The 21,567-nt window shown below is 36.6% G+C and overlaps 1 protein-coding gene and 1 pseudogene across 1 annotated transcript in view; both read left to right on the top strand.

Annotated features, from left to right (window-relative positions):
- Positions 1 to 21,567, top strand: part of ADAMTS6 (ADAM metallopeptidase with thrombospondin type 1 motif 6) — a 285,964-nt gene that overhangs the window by 183,751 nt on the left and 80,646 nt on the right. Inside the window, exons 13-14 of the mRNA XM_003408062.4 lie at positions 8,379 to 8,524; positions 10,823 to 10,886. Of these exons, the coding sequence (XP_003408110.1) occupies positions 8,379 to 8,524; positions 10,823 to 10,886 (210 nt within the window). The remainder of the gene's footprint in view (positions 1 to 8,378; positions 8,525 to 10,822; positions 10,887 to 21,567) is intronic.
- LOC111749973 (ribulose-phosphate 3-epimerase-like) lies at positions 17,790 to 18,556 on the top strand (annotated as a pseudogene).

The following is a 21,567-nucleotide window of genomic DNA, read 5'->3' as shown; positions in this document are numbered from 1 at the left end:
TTTAAGGAAAATGGAAATACTCCGGTTAAAGGAGCCTCTTGCCTGCCCCTTCCTTACCCTTTTCTTGGACCCTTTCCAGGTGTTGACATACCTCCATAGAACAACTTGGGCTCCATGAAAAACAATTTAAAAACCTTGGAAGTGTAGCGAAGTTTATGTGCCAAAGGGTTGTTGATATTCACAACATAGTGAATATCATAGTAGTGTAGTATACTAAAGTCCATATATTAATTGCATGTCACTATCTAAAACTAATCTAGGAAACAAATCTAAGCCATTCTTCCAGAGTCACGGAAGAGATGTAAAGAGATTTCAGAGTGGCACTAACAACTCTTAAGGTGAATGAATAAACAAACAATGAAAAAACAAATACATAGGCAGATTCCTAGAAAGGAAACGAACAGAGTGGTGGGAGAAGACCTTCAAAATATCTCTACTATTAACTTTGAATTTATGAAGAGGCTTTCAAAGAACTGGATAAATCTATATTTTTAAGGGAAAAAAATTAAAAAAGAACTAGTGAGCTGAACACTTTTAAATTTATTTTTTACTAACTGTATTTATTATCTCCTGTATAAATATTGTTTTCATTGGTTTCAATTATTTTTTTCCCTTAAGTGAGAAGCACATTTACTGTTGCCAAATGTAGATTTTCCTGTTAAGGCTTTATCTATTTGGAAATTTTGACTCAAATCAAAACAGCCGTGCAAAGAGCTGGTGACAAAATTAAAATGGAATTTCCAATTAGTCAGGTCAACTTTGGTCAGCTTGTGTACTTGCCATCTAAAAAGAGTTGACAATTCTAGTAACAATTATGATGATGATAATGAGTATTTTAAAAGTACTTACTGTGTGTCTGGCATGTATTGCTAGGCACTTTACAATCACTGTTCTGTTTACTGTTAACAAAAGTCCTATACTGCTATTATCTCCATTTTACAAACAAGGTAAGACCTGACAGCCCGACATTACGCAGTAATGTACTGTATTTTTATGCAAATAACGTGCACCTTCTGCGTTTGTTTGTTGGCCATGCTTTCGCTCCACCCTGCAAGGCACCCTCACAAGCGCCAGCCATGCCAATTCTCTTCCACATATTGCTGTAAAAAAGTTTGCACAGCGTGCTTACAAAAATACATTGTATTTTTGTAGCCAGCAAACAAATGCAGGATGTGCACATTATTTTCGTAAAAATGTGGTAATGGCAGATCTGAGATTCCAGCCCAGGTGTTTCTGATTCCAGAGTTGAAATCATTGCACCTCTATACTGCCCCTGATTTTTTTTTAGCTTAAGATGAAAAAACTTGCAGAGAAAAAGCAATTTTTCATTGTCATGGGAGTAAGGTAGGTCACTAAGCCCAAGAAAGGTGGTGACTAAATGCTACCCTTTAATACTAAATGAATTTTTCATTTAAGCTACCACAATGTCCTGTAGATAGAAAATTTAAATAAGAATGTATGACGGTATGGCAATTCTAAAATAAAGGATCTCCACTTTAAAATGAAAGAAAACCTTATTTCTACATATTTCAGAGATATTGTGAGAATGGTGTAAGATATCTCAGTGAGCTTTTTGTGGACTTCCTCAGAGGGAAGGTGATATATAATTACTAAAGCATCATCATTATCTTTTGTTATTATTTGCCAACTTTACATGATGGTGGGCAGGAAATTCTTTGCCAGACTGTCTCAACTGGTGGTAATGAGGATCAGATAGGATGAGCGTGAGTTTGTGTGTCTCAGAAACACGAATGGAATACCCATGACCTCAGATCTTAGCTCTCTGAGTTTCAAAACTACTCTCATCAGAAAGAACAAGAGAGAACCTACATCCTGTCTAGCCAGCAGGATAAAACCAAAGCTGCTCGTAGTTTTCTGAATGAATCTTTAAAAAAAAAAGAAGAAGAAAGAAAAGGGAGAAATATTGCTCAAATGATAGCATAGGCATATCCAGAGGATTCGATCTTCGATGATCTTGTCAAACTCTGGCTGCAAAAGGTATGGGATCCCTGCCCGGGGGCGCAGTTCCACAAATGTTCCATGTAAGTATGGGAACTGTTCCATGCACATTTAGCAGATGGAGTAAGAAATATAGCCAAAAAATTAAAAACTGATCTTTGCGTGAGTCCTGGGGGGTCTGACATCGCTATTACAGCCATTGGATGTTTGCCTGAATAAGCCATTCAAGGATTGAATAAGAACCATATGGTCTGAATGGATGTGCTCAGGGACAGTAGCATTAACTGAAGGAGGAAATTTGATGAGCCCAGACTGTATGCTGGTACTGCGTGTCCATGGGTCAGACTCCTACAAATCAATAAATGTAATTTTCAGCCCAAGAACTCTCCTTGGATATGGCATCAGCAATGGCCCTTTGGACATAAATCAGAGGGATCCCATATTTGAGGAAATAGTAAACAAGGATTTAGTTTGTAAAACCTCCAATTGTAGTGTTGGCATTGTTACTGAACAGGATATTAAGGATAATCAAAACCCAATCCTTGCTAGCCCTGATATTGACCACAAAGAAGGCTTCAAATACTTGGTTTGTTGTCAAGAGATTGATTTAATGATTCGACAAGAACCAATTAGAGATATAGCCCAGAATTTGGGCTTACACATAAGTGACATTGATTCCTAGTATCTTTGCATGGAAAACATAAAACTGCATTAGAAAATGATTATTATATGCCCTTCTAAAGCACTAGGTATATAATAGGACATTTGTAGTCTTAACATCTTAATTCACTTAGGGTAAAATATGTTTTGACTGGGTCCGGAACTATAAACACAGGAAGCGAAGAAAGAATAGCTCTTCCAATTGCTCTAGAAATTTAAATAGTATGGGATGACAAGTTCTGATTTAAAATTTGGGCTGAAATGTAGCCATAGCATTCCTGCAGCTGCACAGCAGAAAGATAAGGCTTTTAATAGTGCTGTGTTCCAACCCTTAGCTCTTCTGACTTGGGAAGAATGTTCTGGATTGAATCACCGATATCACTTCCTTTAGAATCTAAGGATTTCCTTAGGGGTCTCTCATTCCAGATGCTGGCTGGACCCAGTACTGGCTATGGTACAAGATCTACCATAATCACAAAATGGCCTAGCTGAAAAGAAAGAAAAAAAAAAGATGTTATTTAAAACACTGTATGTGCTCATTGTGAAATACTTCTTTGTGAAATTCTGATAAATTCTCAAAGTTAGATTGATTGATTTTTAATATATATTTCTTGGAGAAAATCCTCAGATGTCTTTAAGGTAAAGACACTTAGTAGATCATGAAATTCAGCAGTCTAATAGCAAGACATGTTGTTTAATAATGAATAGTGTTTCTTAAGAAAACTTTTAAAAGCTTTCTAGTGTTTAAAACATTTATTTTATTTAGAAGGAATATGAAAATCAAAAATGAGCAATATGAGATTTTACTTTTTTTTACCTTGGAGTGTAGTTTCATTTATTTTACCTTTCTGAATTTGGAAACCCTGGTAGCATAGTGGTTAAAATCTATAGCAGCTAATTAAAAGGTCAGCAGTTCAGATCCACCAGGTGCTCCTCGTAAACTGTATGGGGAAGTTCTACTCTGCCTTATAGGGTCGCTATGAGTTGGAATTGCCTCGACGGCAACTGTTTTTTGTTTTTTCTGAATTTAGTTAAACACACCTGAATTAGCAAAAGGAAAGCCAAATTTATCCAATGTATCTGGATAATATAGGTTGAAGTAACAGTACTGTTATTTACAATAGTCCAAAAATGACTATTGTCATTTTTGAGAGTAAAGATTAGAAACAGGTTAAAATCTCAATATTTAACTTCCCCAGTTTAATGTAGCCTTTACAGGTTTGGCAACTTCAGGAATAAGAAAGGATAAAATTAGAAGATATTTGCAACTTCAGGAATAAGAAAGGATAAAATTAGAAGATATAGCATGCAAAATTCTCACCTTTGTGTGCTTGTCAAATTTATATACTTCAAGTTGTTTTATTTGGTATAATCAAATTATTTTACTTTTGACTTCTGTATATTTAAAATCTTAATAGATATCGATTAATGCAGTATTCTAGAAAATTAGCTCAAGTCATTTGATTCACCTGAAATTCCCTGTGGGCTTCTTAAAGAACTTATGATTAACTTAAATAAGTTTATTCTCATAAAGCTATATATTGCATCAAGAACTTACTTCTGCCAGAATACAGAAGTAGTAACTCAAAGAGACCCTTTCTTATAAATACAAGAGGAGCAGCAGAACAGAGAAAACCAGAAAAAAAAAATTCCATCAAAGACTAAAATCAAACAAGTTACTTGGTAGATTTTTTAGCTCCTTTGAAGGTATGTCTGCGTAGAAGTAGTCTCTGAAATTGTTCTAATAGTATGGCCTTCTAGCAAACCATTTATGAAATACTACTGCTGTGTAGATGTTAGTTAATGATGAGAACTGAGCAACATTTTACAATCTGAGTCTTGTATTTATTTTTTACCTTAAGAATAAATTTTAAAGGGAAAATAAGAGAATTCATGTGACTTTTCTCACTGTCCTACATTTTGTGAGCTTTCAGGAAACAAGTATAGTAGTAGTATTAAATAATTTGAAACCTGTATCTTTCAGTGTTCTTGTGGCCTGCCAAAATCCTTTGTTCCCTGAAAAATACAAAAGGTGAAAAAAGTCAAGAAAGTCTGCAATAACATGTGGATATATACTTGCAGCTGAATATATATGTATTTAATCTCTAGTGTTATTTATTTTTTTGGTTTTAGTGTTATTTTGTATTTTATGTCATAATAACAATCTAGTAAATTTTATCAGAGCACTCTTTAATATCTTCAAATACATGATCCTACACCTCCAGTTGATTTTTTTTTTCCAAATGATTCTTGTATATATTTTTGGACAGATAATTTCTTTCCTGTCAGTGAGTAACATGGGACAAGTCAACTTCTCCATGTTCTGGAATCTTCATAAAAAGATGAAGTGCTTAGACCACATGTATTCTGAAGTTCCTTTGAGCTTTAGATGAACCTCTATGATTATATAAAATAAATATAAAATCAAGTTTTAATGTTATTTGAAATCAATAATTCTAAGTTTCCCACTTGAAAAATAGGCAATATTTAAGACTGACCACCTTGGTATTTTTAAAAGCATTAGATGTCATTGATTGCAATCAGTGAAAAAAAATCATTAGTTACTGGACAGGATTACATTGCTGTGTTATTCACATAGGAAAATAGGTGCAGGCATATAAATATTCTTACATGCAGCTACTTGTAGTAACAAAAAGGTAAAGCTGAAGATTCTTTGGCCCAATGTTGTGACTTTTGTGTAAGTGAAAACCAAACCAAACCCACTGCTGTCAAGTCAATTCTAATTCATAGTGACCCTATAGGACAGAGTAGAACTGCCACATAGGGTTTCCAAGGCTGTAAATCTTTAAGGAAATGGACTGCCACACCTTTCTCCCATCTGTCTCTGTCTCAGCCGACCTTTCAGTTAGCAGCCGAGTGCTTTAACCACTGCGTTGCCAGGGCAATGGTATTTAAAAAAAAAAAAAGATCGTTATAAAAATGGTTGATCTTCAAGACCAACTAGGCAAATCAAAGACTGGAAGCTGGAACATTCTCTGTCTCCAGTGTACATTATCAGCAACTCTGCTCCCAGTGTTTTTACTTTATTACTGATCAGCCAGCAGCCTCTGCTTCTTTATTTTGGACATACAGTTTTTTTTTTCTTCATGATGAATTTCATTGTCCAAAACTCATTATGTTTCTTAATATTCTATATGAACATTTATTAGAATTAGGGCCAGAATATTCTTTGTATTAGCCAACCAAATTTCGATTTCCTCTTGCCTAATTTTTAACAGACAAAAGATAATTGTTTAGTACACCCCTAAAAAGTGCTTTATGTTGTTACAAGTACCAAAGCATTCACTAAGTGCCAACTACATCCTAACTCCAGGAAAAGAAAGACAAAACTGACCTCCATCCTCCAGTATCTCCAGTTCCTTCCTATCATGCAGTAACCAAAACAGGTCACATGTCCTGTAACTTAACTAATATATTCCTTCACTCAATAAATCTTTGTTGCATGCCTACTGCTACTACATGCCAGGCACTATTCTAGGCATCCATTGTTTCCAGCAGAACATTCTGTGTTGATGGAAATGTTCTATATCTGTTCTGTCAAACATAGTAGCCACTGGCCACATGTGGCTATAAAACAAACAAATAAACAAAAAAACAGTTGGTGTCAATTCTTACTCCTGAGTCACTCCTGAGGTTCACTCTTCAGCCAAAGATTAGACAGGAGTGACTTCAGTACTGAGTTAAAATAGTGTCCAGGGACCATACTCTTGGAGTTTCTCCAGCTGCTAACCAAAAAGTCAGCAGTTGAAATCCACTAGCCGCCCCTTGGAAGCCCTATGGGGCAGTTCTACTCTGTCCTACAGGGTGGACAGAATTGGAACCACTCAATGGCACATAATAACCGCAAAACGATAACACAGATGGGGTACGTGCTTCATAGTTCTATCATGTATATGAGACTAATGGGCACACACCAACCCAAAAGCTAAGACAAGATGGCAGGAAGGGACAGGGAAACTGGACAAATGGAATCAGGGAACCGGGGGTGGAAAAGGGGAGGGTGTTGACAGATTGCAGGGTTCGCAACCAGTGTCACAAAACAATTTGTGTATTCACTGTTTAACTAATTTGCTCTGTAAACTTTCACCTAAAGCACAATTTAAAAAAAAAGAAAGAAAAGAATAGTAAATAGGGTAATTACAAGTAGTGTTAAGTGGTATGATGGAGCTGAAACGGAAATATGTAATCATTGTTTCTTCTTCAGAATAAGGTGGTCAAGGGAAGACCTCTCTAATGAATGACACTTGACCTGAGACTGAATGATTTGTTATTTGTTGCTTTCAAGTCGATTCTGACTCATGATATAAGAAATGATAAGAAGAGCATTCCCAGAAGGATCAGCAAATAAAAATGCCATGAGGGAATAAGCTTAGTATATTCAAAAAAGAAAAAAGGCCAGTGTATCTGAAGTATCTGTGCAAGGCAGAGAATAAGGCTGAAGAAGGTTAGATCACAAAGGCCATTGTTGACCAGAGTTAAGGAAAGTGGGGATTCGCTGCAGTCTTTTAAGGAAAAAATTGACATGGTGTGATAAGATATTTTTAAAAGATGTCTCTGAAAGCTCTCTGAAGAATGGATCATAGAAAAAAGTGGATGCAGAGTGACCAGGTGCCATTTGGCCAGCTTGGTCTATGATGGTAGCAGTGGAGATGGTGAAAAGTGAACGAATTTCTACATGTATCTTGGAGGTAGAACCAACAAAGCTTGGTGATAGAATTAGTATAATAAATTGATTGCTTTTTATGCACCACATGATAATCTCTGTACGTTTTCACATAAGGTTGAATTTTTATTTAATAACCTAACATTGCTGATACTTTTTCAACTTTAATAACCATGTTACCTATTATTATTGATATAAACAAATGACTTCATAGCATCAGTACAAGGTTTGTCAAAGTTTGATAATTCAGAAAAAGGCACCAATAAAAGCCTGCAAATGCCTTTTTTTTTTTTAGAGACTCATTTTGCCATATTCTGCAAATAAAATTTATCATGCTAGAGTTATGAGCTGATTATGCGATGTCTGCGTCTTGAAAATTATTCCTGGCTTTCTACTTATGTGCAGTATGTGTGGTTTATTGCAGAGTAAAGCTGAGCAGGATTCCAGTACACATGTTCATGCAGGAGCCATACACATGGCTTGTCAGTGTATATAAGGGTTTTTTTGTACCCAGTCCCTAGTGTCTTGGCATTACTTTTATTATGTCTGCAGAGTTCGTGTAGATGAAATGCCACAACACATTCTTTTACCATTGTAGTCTCAACCAGCCTCTTTTTTTCTTTTTTTAAGAAAAAGCAATTACCATCATAAAAATTCCTCACTGGGGAACTTTCCATATTGTGTTATCATTCCAAGAGTCTAATAATAGTGGAATATAAAGAAAAATTTTGTTAAATGCTTAAATATCTAAAAAAGACTTTGAGGTCTGTAGCTACTACCTCCATAATGAGAAACACTAAAATTCTGGAGGAGGAGAAACAATGAAAAAGTTGCAAAGTCAGGTCTTTTAAAACTCCTGGTACATGTTAAGAGATTTATAGATCCTGGTCTAGCTAATTTACAAGTTACATGCACTTTTACCAATGTCTAAACACGGTTAAAGAAGCATCAGCCTGTTATCCATCGGAAGAATCCTAATGCCTATAATTGGTCATTGCCTGACCTTTATGTATTTCTGTCCTGATAGCTCTATCTGCCTAAAAGCTAATTCTGTGTTTTCTGTGAAATCTTGCAGTGGTGTTATCAGGGAGATTGTGTTCCTTTTGGCACTTGGCCCCAGAGCATAGATGGGGGCTGGGGTCCCTGGTCACTATGGGGAGAGTGCAGCAGGACCTGCGGAGGAGGCGTCTCCTCATCCCTAAGACACTGTGACAGTCCAGCGTAAGTAGCTAAAGTAAGCCGGAGCCAACAAAAAGACACAGTTGGAAATGATACAAAGCTGTGGTTTCGCATGTTATCTGTAAAAACGTTTCACTGGAGAGCCAAGTGCTTGTCTTCAGAACAAGCAATAGGCACAGGAAAGCGGAGGAGCCTTGTTAGACAGACTTTCTTTTTCTTCCCTCCCCCTTACTGTGTAACTAAAAAGAAAAAAGAAAAGCATTGTGTATCTATCCCAGGTAGAGCCAGATTTTTAATCTAGTAATAATCAGATAGATTTCCTCCTCTAAAAACTACTGAATTATGGATGAATCCAGGTCTGGTCTTAGCTACGTTACCATTATTCCCAGGAAAGCTAAGGTCTTTTCACATGTCACCTAAAATTATTACTGCTACATTAGTATTAAAAGGACCAATGAGAGCACTTCAAGGGTTGAAATGCCTTGATTCGCATCACAAATCACAACGAAAAGAATACTGCCCATGTGTTAAAATAGTTTCCATTCACATGCCCCCATTAATCATCTTCTGAAGCTGCCACCACTTTTCTCCCCAAGACTATTTTATACAGGTCAGACTGCTCCTCTCCCACCACTCTTTTCTCCAGCCAGAGTCCCCCTGGCCCAAGGCCAGCCCCCATCAGTATTCTTTGCTGGCTGTATTGCATCTTCCTCCCATCAATGTCCATTACAGGTGGACTGTTCCTCTGGTTGTACTTTCCTGTCCTCCCCAAGACAAAATTGCTCCTTAGGTGCTGCATTTCAAGTGCTTACATTTTTTTTTTTTTTTTTGACTACAGTGCCTTCTATCCAGGCTAGTATTTGATGCAGAAGGATATTATCATATCACTTCTGTTTTTTTCCTCCTCTTGTGTAAAAGATGGTTTATTTTTATTTATTTTTTTCTCTCATTTCAATTCAGCACCCCTTTCTTTAGCTCCCCTCTCCAAATATGGTCTCTTCTACTGTCTATAACTTGAAATTGTTTCCTTTTCTATTAGTTCAGTGTTCCATTCTCCCAACTTTTTATCTTCTTGCTAAACAGAGCTCACTGTCACCTACTTATGTGAAATGGAGCTTGAAATCAATAATATTACAGCCACCTTGTTTTTGTCTGATCAGCCCATTTCTCTCAAGTTGGTTCAAGATGGGCCATTTCCTTACCTTTATTAGAGTCAGTCTTCCTGGGCATTCAAAATGTAACTTTAATTATCCTGCTGATACCCACCCAAAACCTGCTGATACCAGTGACCCAAAATGATAATTTAGGCTTGAACTTTTTAAAACAAGAGCAGAATAAATAGCCTAAGTTCCACTGGGCTATTGTAAATTACTAATCAAAAGTATAAAACCCTATGATAATAAATAATAAACCCAGATACTAAGGGAATAATCTGGACCTCTTTAAGAGATTAGTTTTTTTTTTCATTCAAAAATAATATGCCCAAATAATAGCATATGGCATTCCCTAATATTAAATACTTTAAAGGATAATTCATGCAAATCACACATTTGACATTTTGCTTACTTTTAAATATATGTGTAATTTATTGGTGTTTTGAACCCACCAGCTGCTCTGTGGAAGAAAGATGTGGCAGTCTGCTTCCATAAATATTTACAGCCTTGGAAGCCGTATGGGGCAGTTCTACTCTGTCCTATAGGGTCGCTATGAGTCGGAATCGACTGGACGGCAGTGGGTTTTTTTAATACTAAGTATTTATATAATGCAAGGCCATTTGATTTTTAGATTTAATTTTTAAAAACTTGATGTAATATTTGAAATGAGATGGAGATCAATTCAGCATTATTTACTTTGAACGGAAGCTATTTCCAGAGAGTTAGTGTCTGCTTGCTTCCATCCTGGAGGAAACAACAACAAAAAAAGCAGACTTTCTATTTCCTATTTGGTGAACATGTAGGACCAGATTAGGGTTTCATTGAATACAATTCAAATGGCTTTTCATTATAAGTAAGTGATTTTTTTTTTTTTTTAATCATTTTGTTGAACTGAGCACCTGGTTACTAAGATAATTAGAAAAATACATCAATTTAATTGCATTTTCTTAAGTAAGTCAATCATGGCAATTAAGATATTTCTAAAGTTACTCATAGTAAATTACCTTAATTTTTATGATGAACAACTATAATTATTATTCTTAACAATTACCAGCTTGATTATTTCAATAATTAATAAAATGTCAAATTTTATGTTTTCTTAAACTTTAGAATGTTTTTATCAAGAAAAATATGTACTCTTTGTGTGCATAGACATATTCACATGTTAAACAAAATGTTTTTTCAGACCTTCAGGAGGTGGAAAGTATTGCCTTGGGGAAAGGAAACGGTATCGCTCCTGTAACACAGATGTAAGTAAAACCAAGCTCTGCTTTGAAAAATTAACCTACTTTTCCCCTAGAGCTAGGAAATTTTTTTAAATTGCAAGCTATTTCATCAGAAATCCATGTGTGTGAGGGTCACATGAATTTTTTAAATTGTTCACAATGACTAGAGCTGGCTTCAGCTTCATCAATTCTATCAACAAAAGTCAAGGGGGAGCTTCAGGACTAGGAGTAAGTACACTCTCTCCAACAGGTATGAAGAGAGAGCCCCACACACCTGGAACTGTGGCCCTAAAACACTCACAAATTTACCACCACTGTCTTCCTTGAGTCCACCGGTATTAATCTTACTGTGTTCTTTATCCTGTTTTATGTTCAACACTGCAAGAAGCCCTAGACTCCCAGGTCATCCCTCATTTCTTGCCATCCAATCCCACAAGGCTCTGTATGTCCCCTCTTCTATTTCCTACCCCTTCCTGACTACTGAAACTCCTCTCCTGTGCTCTCTGGAGTTCACTATCCATAAAACCAAAATCCATTGCCGTCGAGTCAATTCCGACTCATAAAGACCCTATACGACAAAGTAGAACTACCCATAGTGTTTTCAAGGCTGTAATCTATACGGGAAGGAGCCCTGGTGGCATACTGGTTAAGCGCTTGGCTGGTAGCTGAAAAGTCAGAGGTTTGAGCCCACCACTGCTTTGCGGGAGAAAGATGTGACAGTCCGCTTTCATAAACATTTATGGTCTTGGAAACCCTATGGGGCGGTTCTACTCTGTCCTATAGGGTCACTATGGGTAGGAATCGTCTCAAAGGCAGCAGGTTTGATTTTTTTTGGTTCTCATAGGATGCTAGGGGTCTGAAGGGGGAAATCAGAGCTGACCAGAAATGAAGAAAGAGTGACAATGAGAGCATTTTTAGGCATAAGGTAAACTAAGTGAAACATCTGGAGGTTGAAGAGTGTGCCTTTACCTTGAGGCAATTAAAAAAAAAAACTGAAAGATTTACATAGGAGACTGGTAGTTTCAGATTCATGCTTTAGAGAGAATGGATTAGAGAAAGATGAGATTACAACAGAACAACGAACAAATCAAGGGACGTTTAAAGATATCAGTGAGAGTAACTGATGTACCAAGCCATGAATTCTACACTAGAGGCAGCAGTGGAATCTGTTGTCGGGTACCGAAGAGTCAATTTTAACTCACAGGGACCCCATGCGACAGAGTAGAACTGCCCCATGGGGTTTTCTTGGCTGTAATCTCTACAGAAGCAGATCACCAGGTCTTTCTCCCATGGAGCCTCTGAGTGGGTTTGAACCTTTTCAGGTTTGTTTGTTTTTTGTAATATGAATAATATATGCTAGACAACAGAGTAAGAAAAGTGTCAGACAGCTCAGGCTTGTTGCACTTTACCCAAGAGATTTGTGTTAGATGCTCAAACTGTAGAGCTTACTATGGGTGGGATAACATTTCTATTACTATCTTTGCCTTCTGTTTCAGCTGTTAGCAAACTATAAGGAGATACAGTTAACGTAACTACATCATGGATACACAAATAATTAATGATGTTTTCTTCATTAATTTGGACTCCACCAGTTCAAAACTTGAGGCAATCAGTTACCATACTAAAATTTATTTTCATGCTATTCAAGATAATAAAGCTAGATGTGTATAATTTGTATAAGGTGGTTCCTGCTTTAATGTAATCTCGACGTAGTGGTTAAGAGCGACGGCTGCTAACCAAAAGGCTGGCAGTTCGAATCCACCAGGCACTCCTTGGAAACCCCATGGGACAGTTCTACTCTGTCCTATAGGGTGTGTATGAGTTGGAATTGACTCCACGGCAATGGGTACTATATGAAAATTTGAACTTTCCTAAATTTTAATCTAGTCCAGCGCTGTCTAACAGGACTTTCTGCAATGATGGAAATATTCTACATCTGCAGTGTCCAGACTGGTGACCAGTAACCACATTAATGACTGAGCACTTGAAATGTGGCTACTGTAACTGAAGAATGGAATTTTTAAGCTTAAGTCATTTAAATATTAATTTGAATAATCACACTAGCTAGTGGCTACCATATTGGACAGCATAGAGCTAGACAGTTTAGTTCTGCAGTAGAAAAATAATTGTTATAAAGAAGATTATAAATATTACATTCTTATATGTAAAATTCTCAAAATAAAATAGATGTGAGTTTATTTAAAAAATAAACGTATAGAAGGCTTCAATTTCTGGTAGTGACAGGCTAGGTTATTCTAATAGGCTTTCCCACAGAGGGAAAAAAAATTTTTTTTTTAATCATTTTAAATTAGAAAATATCTGCCAAGATAGTCAGAAAGATGCCAGGTCAAATTCTGGACAGAAGGGGGATTCAGAAAGATAAGTGAGGCATCAAAGCACCTAATGTGCTTTTGCCCTGACATTATTTAAAGGAAGAGATAAACTGCTTCAGTTTCTCTTAAGTATGAGAAAAGTTTTCCCCAAAGCCCTTTCCTGTTTCCTTAGCTAACTTCCTTCATGTTTATTGGCCAGGAGGCCACATGCCCAACCATAAGCCAGCCTGTGGAGCAGTTCTGCTCTGTAACACATGGGGTCGCCATGTGTAACAAACACATTTCGTGCCATTAAGTAATACAGCTCAAAATAGGGCACAAATAGTTCTGTCACTTAGAGCTAATTTTTTTTGAAGAAACTAGGTTGTAACAGAATGGACTGTACTAAAACTTTAAATTGTCATAGTTTCTCTAGATTTATATTGACAGAAGGAAATTTAAAATATCCCACCAAGCTAACTCACTATGAAGAGAATTTGTGCCACTAAGTAATACAGCAAAAGAGCCCTTATGACACAATGGTTAAGGCTCTCAGCTGCTAACCCAAAGGCTGAAGTTTCAAACCCACCAGTCACTCTGTGGGCATCCTGCTTCCATAAAGATGAAAGCCTTGGAAATTCTATGGGGCAATTCTACTCTGTCTTACAGGGTCGCTATGAGTCAGAATCAACTCGATGGCAAACAACAACAAATAATATAGCTGGTGACACAGACAAGCGACAGGAAAATTATACTGTACATAATCACCATACACCTGTGTTTCTCCTTTTTCTCAGTTTGTCTACATACTCTCTCACAGGAGTCCTTATTGTACCTGATTTTTTTTTTACCTTGCCTCTTGTCTCTAGAACTCAGCAGCCTCAATCCTAACTTGCTAATTTATTTAATCTTTTTTTTTTTTTTAAGGTAAAGTACTAAATTCTTTGTTAGGAATTTTCCATGCATTTTTAAAATCATGCTAGTGTTTTATTGGAATTATTATTGTTTCTGTTAGTGCTCTGGCTTTAGTTGTCTGCCTATAACCCTATTTTTTCCATACTCCTGCTATTTTTAGTGTGAAGTTTTACAAAATGAGATTTTTCAGGAATGTATATATCCTATAGTGCAGAAATTCTTGTATTAAAAAAGCCTGTTCTAAGAGGGTCTGTTATATAGGCTATATTAAAGAAGAGGAAATTTAATGATAAAAGAATGTAGGGTGAGTTGATTAAAGTTAAGGTAAGATCCAATAATGCAAACAAGAGTTTAGTATTTTCCAGTTCAGTTAGCAAAGAATGGGTGTTGCTGTAGAAGCATTACAGAGCTAACGTGTCTTGGTGCTTTTTTCTAAAGATGTGGTGGCTTAAATGTTCTTTTTTTTTTTTTTTTCCTATACTGGTCTGGTGTCTGTTATGTGTGAGCTACCTTAATTTAAGAGATTCAAGAGAGTATACTTGTATTCTATCAGATCAGCTTCCTGACTAGTGCATGTTTTACTTACATACTTTACTATCATGCAGATCATATTGAATGACCCTGTAAGAAGACCTGAGGGAAAACTTCCCAACTAGTCAAAGTCAATTCCAGTCAAAAAATACAAAAAAAATTCATGAGTATTTTTGACTTGGTTTCTTGTGATCCAAAAACTTTTCTTGAGACTTAAATAAGGGGTAACATAAATAATAAATTCAAATGATCCTGGAAGAATTTTCTAATCGGTGCCCAGAATGAGGCAATGTCAGATGCTCAAGCAGCAGGAGTACTAGTGTAATGATGAATCTTTAAGACCCACTCTGTGCTTTCTGACTTATGCCCAGAGCACACTTTACAATAGGAAATAGAAAATCTTGGCGATATTAGTCTGATTGACATGTATTTGGTAGATCTTACGTGAACTCTTTTTAAGACTTTGTAACCCATTCCAAATACCCTATCAGTTTTCAATGTAGTACAGCAGTGTTTCAGTTCTGTGATTGATTAGCTGGTGTTACAGAACTAAGGAGTTCTCCCATTTTTATACATAGCAATACTAATTATTATGTTTTAACTCTCTGATTAGAGTTGAGTTAGCTTATAGCAATACATTGAAAATAACAAACTAAAAAATAGAACCCATTAGAAAATTGGAGGAAAAAGGTAATAATATAAAGCTGGAATAGCATCAATACCCTAAATATGTACCATAATGTTTTTCCAGTTACTAAAGGTGGGTCACAGATTTTGCTGTAAGCTTCCACGTGAACAGAGTAAAGGGGTAAATACAGTCAATTGTAAGATTCATAACGTCTGGTAGACATGACAAAAGGAGATATTGTCACAAAGGAACATTTTCCCATTTTGAAGCTTTGATACCCCTCCACTGTGAAATTCTAGCCTTGGTGAATTGGATTGTAACACATAAGACTGACAAAACACTTTTTGCTTAGGTTAAGGGAGAAATTAGAATCTAAATTTAAGCAATGTAGACCAAATAGTCTTCAAAAATAGAAAGAACTTAAACAAGGTATTTACAGTTTGTCCCTAAAAAAAACACTTTTTGCTTAGGTTAAGGGAGAAATTAGAATCTAAATTTAAGCAATGCAGACCAAATAGTCTTCAAAAATAGAAAGAACTTAAACAAGATATTTACAGTTTGTCCCTATGCTGATTTAATTCCCACCGCTGATATTTGAAGGGTATTTTAATGAATTGTGCAAAGACCTGAAGTTAGAAAATCAGAAAAGAAGAACACATTTCTCGAGCTGAAAGAACTGAAGAAAAAATTCAAGCCACAAGCTGTTATATTGAAGGATTCTGTGGGCAAAAAATTGAAACAACACAGGAAGCATCAAAAGAAGATAGAAGGAATACATTGAGTTAGTGTACCAAAAAGAATTGGTCGATATTCAACCATTTCAGGACGTAGCATATGATCAAAAACCAATGGTACTGAAGGAAGAAATTCAAGCTGGTGAAAAACAAGGTTCCAGAAATTGATGGAATACCAGTTGAGATGTTTCAGCAAACAGATACAACACTGGAAGCACTCACTTGTCTATGCCAAGAAATTTGGAAGACAGCTACCTGGTCAACAGGTTGGAAGAGACCATTCCAAAGAAAAGTGATCCAACAGAATGTGAAAGTTGTCGAATAATATCACTAATATTACATACCAGTAAAATTTTGCTGAAGTTAATTCAAAAACGGTTTTAACAGTACATCAACAAAGAACTGCCAGAAATTCAAGTCGGATTCAGAAGAGGACATGGAATGAGAGATATCATTGCTGATGTCAGATAGATCTTGGCTGAAAGCAGAGGATAACAGAAAGATGTTTACTTGTGTTTTATTGACTGTGGAAAGTCATTCAACTGTATGAATCATAACAGATTATGGATAACATTGCGAAGAATGGGAATTCCAGAACACTTCATTGTGCTCATGCAGAACCTGTACGTAGACCAAGAGGCAGTGGTTCAAAATCAAGAAAGGTATGTCAGAGTTATATCCTTTCACCATATTTATTCAACCTGTATGCTGAGCAAATAATCCGAGAAGCTGGACTATATGGAGAAGAACGGGGCATCAGGATTGGAGGAAGACTCATTAACAACCTGCGATATGCAGATGACACATTCTTGCTTGCTGAAAGCGAGTAGGACTTGAAGTGCTTACTGGTTAAGATCAAAGACTATAGCCTTCAGTATGGATTACAGCTCAACATAAAAACAGAAGTCCTCACAACTGGACCAATAAGCAACATCATGATAAACAGAGCAAATATTAAAGCTGTGAAGGGTTTCGTTTCGCTTGGATCCACTATCAATGCCCAACGAAGCAGCAGTCAAGAAATCAAACGACATATTGCATTGGGCAAATCTGCTGCAAAAGGCTTCTTTAAAGTGTTAAAAAGTAAAGATGTCTCTTTAAGGACTAAGGTGCTCCTGACCCAAGCCATGGTGTTTTCAGTCGCCTCATATGAATGTGAAAGCTGGACAATGAATAAGGAAGACTAAAGAAGAATTGATGCCTTTGAATTATGGTGTTGGCAAAGTATATTGAATATACCATGGACTGCCAGAAGAACAAACAAATCTATCTTGAAAGAAGTACAGCCAGAATGCTCCTTAGAAGTGAGGCTGGCGAGACTTTGTCTTACGTACTTTTGGCATGTTATCAGGAGGAATCAGTCCCTGGAGAAGGACATCATGTTTGGTAAAGTAGAGGGTCAGCAAGATGGATTGACACAGTGGCTGCAACAATGAGCTCAAGCATAACGATTGTGAGCATGGCGCAGGACCTGGCAGTGTTTCATTCTGTTGTACATAGGATCACTATGAATCAGAACTGCCTTGATGGCACCTAACAACATAGGACTGATAGTAAGAAAAGAACTCTCCAGTGAAACAGGGACAGTGTCCCCTTTAGCACCTGTCCCACTTACTGCAATTTCAAAGAAAAAGATCTACAGAGATAAAAGAGACAAGTTATGAACACAAAATCTTCAATCATTAAAGATTTAAAAATATATCAGGAAAAGGTAAGTAGCTACCAGATTGGCCTACCCACTCTCGATAGCAACATTACCTGCTTCGAGTCCAAAAGTATTCAGATCCGAGTGCTGAGACAAATTATTTGCATTAGGATATGGTAGATGGGCAGTTTGTTCCCTACATCACCACTGGATACCCTCAAAATCTCTAAACGCAGATAGGCAAAGGCCCTTTCTTTGTCAGGCGCCTGATGGTCTCCAGGCCACAATAGTAGGTAAAGCCAATAGCTTTAGCAGGAACAAACTAATATACTTTTGACCTAGAAGCTACTGAGAAACAAGGGTCATTAATTAAAGACATGGGAGATTTGGATAAAGTTTGGTCTCAGGCACTATAATTGGGTATTTAGCATCATGAGCTAATCTGATAGACATGGCCTTATGGAACTTGGGTTTGGAAGGTAGAATTCTATGGAAGTCATGATGCCAAGAGTTCATTGGTTGAGGACACAGTTCCACTCTTTGGACTTAGATGGTTGATGAGGTCCTGACTTTTTTTAATAAATATACAAAGGTAAAAGATAACATGATTGTTTGGTAGTGCCATTGTGAGAAGTAAAGACGCCAGATTTGTGCTCTGTCTTCTAAAAAGTATTTGCTCAGGAGCTGCTCAGAAATAAACTTTTGATTGATTAAATCTCAAGGAGTCCAGTACTTATCACGTGTATGGAATCTCCTTCTTGTTGGCGTAAAAGAATGTTGACTACTAATCAGGCATTTCTGTTCTCCTGAGCAATTTTTCATTCCAATGATTTTAAACTATCATGCAGAATGTTCTAAGAGAGTAGAAATTCAATGTGCGTATGGTAACTACTTTTTTTTAAGTAGTGGAATTTAAAGGTTAATGTGAATGTCTGCCTAGAAAAGTTGATTTTAGTAAAGAATAAAAAATATGGCTATATTAAAGTTATAAACCAAATTGTTTATCAAAGCCTAAATAAGACATATCAGCTACTATAAAAAGGACTTTTCTGCATTTCTAAGAAGAATTTTCTGGTGTTGCTTTGCTGTTTTCCAAAATGCAAAAAAAAATCTTGTTTTTCCTAGTCCATATTATTTGTGATTTGTTTATCTGCTTTGATGATATGACTAGGATAGAGCTTCTGATGAAGAACCTAAGCTCCATTTTGGCTTGGATGGGAAATCATATTGTTCTTGCATCTTAAAAATTCTGTTTTCTCTCCTTTATGCTTCGAAACTATTAAAAAAAAAATTATGAAGTCAAAGGGATTTCCTGGTGGTCTGAGGTCTGTTCTAAAATTTAAGCATAGGTTGTGTAGCATAGATTGTGTATGTAGGTGTTTTCTCAGCTTTGTTAGAGGACTATGTTATTCAGTAATTTTTTTTCTTCTTCATTCTACAGCTTAGGAACATTTAACAGTAAACAGCTATTCCCTTGGCTGTGGATAGATAGGAAAATTGTAGCCTCTGTTTGGAGGTAGGATTGTAGCGTAGTCGGGAGGGATACGAGCATGGACTTTAGAATCAAATTGACTTGAGTTTGAATTCTGACTTTGACCTTGTTGATATTTGACTTTGGCAAGACACCTAATGTCACTGAACTTCAGTTAACTCCCATATAAATTGGATATAATTATATCAAGCTTTCAGGGTTGCTTTGAGAATTAAAAGAAATAACACATGTAAAACATGTAGTACTAGTCCTAGTACTTAAGTGGTACTCAATACAGTGTAGCTATTATTATATACATTTATGTTTTGTAGATTACAAAGTACTTTCCTATATAATCTCATTAAATCTTCAAATCAGTATTTGAAGAGGAAGGACAGGTATTATATCCCCATTTTAAAAATGAGAAATTAAAGCTCAGCAACAGGCTAGTACCATGGAAGGGATCCACTAAAGCATAGAATTTTTGGTTACTGATCTAGTGCTCTTAACACAAATGGAGACCTTGGGAGGTGAGTGTGGCAAGGTAAGCTTCTCTGAGAATTTGGTCACCTTTGACATCGTCTTACTTCCAGTCTAACCTTACCCTGCAGCAGAACCAGATAGCTGAGAACATCCTGAAACTACAGCCCTTGTTCCCAGGGAGAGGTGCGGGGTAAGTGAAGATAAGGTACGGAGTTGATCCATTAATTAACAGTGCTATAGCCATGTCCTGAATTACAATTAGAAGACAAATATGTATCGACCACTTTATTCTTATAAATATACTTACTATGCATACTAAAGCAAAAAATAACAGGAGCAGTGTCATTAATTTTCCTTAGGTTAGTCTGAGTTTTGTGATATGCATTTTGAGACATAAGGACTAGCTTTTAAGCACAGAATACAGCTTGCTTATTTATTTTATTCTTAGAAGAGACATTAAAAAAATTACAAAGTAAAATTTTGTTCCTTAACATTTTTATAAGCTTAGGAAAGGGTTATGCTATGGATATATGATATTTTAACCATATTCTGGCTTATACAGGTCATACAGAAATAACTGATTTTAAGAATTTACATAGAAGATCATGGTATTGAGCCTGACAGCTAGATTCAAGTTTGTCTGGACAATGTGGATTTATCAGGCTTTTGTTTTCTTTTTCTTTAAAAGTAAATGTATGGTGAAACTACCAAAAAAATCGGAAACTATTTGGGGGAAAAGAGAAGGCTGAACCAAAACTGGGGTTGAGATAACTTATTACATGCACTGAACACTAAATTTAACCTTGGAAGTGTCTGTGTGTGAATTACTTTAATTAAATAATCAGATAGATCAGGAATTTTGCTTGGAACTTGTAAAAGGGAGTGTAGAGGCAAGAACTTTGTTAGCCCATGTGGCATCTTTGTGTGATTTAGAAAAAGGTGTCCTTTTGGGTGAATAAGGAGGGTAGTGATGGTTCAGTCATAGAATTCTCGCCTTTCATTTGAGAGACCCGGGTTTGATTCCAGCCCAAGGCACCTCATCCACAGCCACCACCCATCTGTCATTGGAGGCTTGTTTGTTGCTAGGATGCTGAACAGGTTTCAGGAGAGTTTCCAGACTAAGACAGGAGAGGAGGAAAAGCCTTGTGATCTACTTCCAAAAATAAGCCAGTGAAAATCCTGTGGATCACGATCGTCTGGTCTACAACAGATCATGGAGATGGCACAGGATGGGGTAGCATTTCATTTCATTGTGCGTGGATTCCCCATGAGTCAGGAGTTGAGCCCATGGCAGCTAACAACAGCAATTGACAGGAAAAAGTGTCCTTCTTCACAGTACCATGACAAGGGCATGACTGGATTTCAACCTCTACTTGTGCCCCCTCAACTAAGAGGATACAACCTACTGAGTCTATGCTGCCACCCTGGAGAGGAAGGAGAGAATTACACTTTGGCGGTGTTGAAGGCTAGTCTAGTGTCATAGGGATGAAGCAAAAGTACATTTGGAGTGAAAGCAGAAATCACTTTGCAATTTTGCCTAAGGCTGTAGGAATCCTCGTGTCTTCCCAGCCTGTATCTCCTTTAGGTAGAGGAGAGGAAGGGGGAAAGGGGAAAAGAGTTTCTATTTCCAGCTTTTTTTCTCACCTTTTATTACCTGTAAGCCATAATGAAGTATTTTCAGAATTTTCTTCATTTGACGGACATTTTGGAATGTATTTCTCTTAAAAGTAAAGGCATTTTCATTTTACAAATGAAACAAAGGAGACAAAAAGGGGATCAGGTACTTGCCAAGGCTACCCTATTCTTAGGGACAAAACCAGGATTAGAAAGAACCCTGGTCATAGAAATGCCGCTGTGAAGTTTGTCAATGGAAGCTTGAATTTCTTTGTATAGCAACTTTTATGAGCCATGAATTATTCTTTTTTAGATTTATCTACTAACAAAAATTATTAAGCTTAGTCAAAAAGAGATACTTCTCAACAATCA

This window comes from Loxodonta africana, chromosome 2, assembly GCF_030014295.1.
Source record: "Loxodonta africana isolate mLoxAfr1 chromosome 2, mLoxAfr1.hap2, whole genome shotgun sequence".
Lineage (NCBI taxonomy): Eukaryota > Metazoa > Chordata > Mammalia > Proboscidea > Elephantidae > Loxodonta > Loxodonta africana.
The sequence above is the reverse complement of the archived record's forward strand: the minus strand, read 5'-3'. Positions and strand labels throughout refer to the sequence as shown.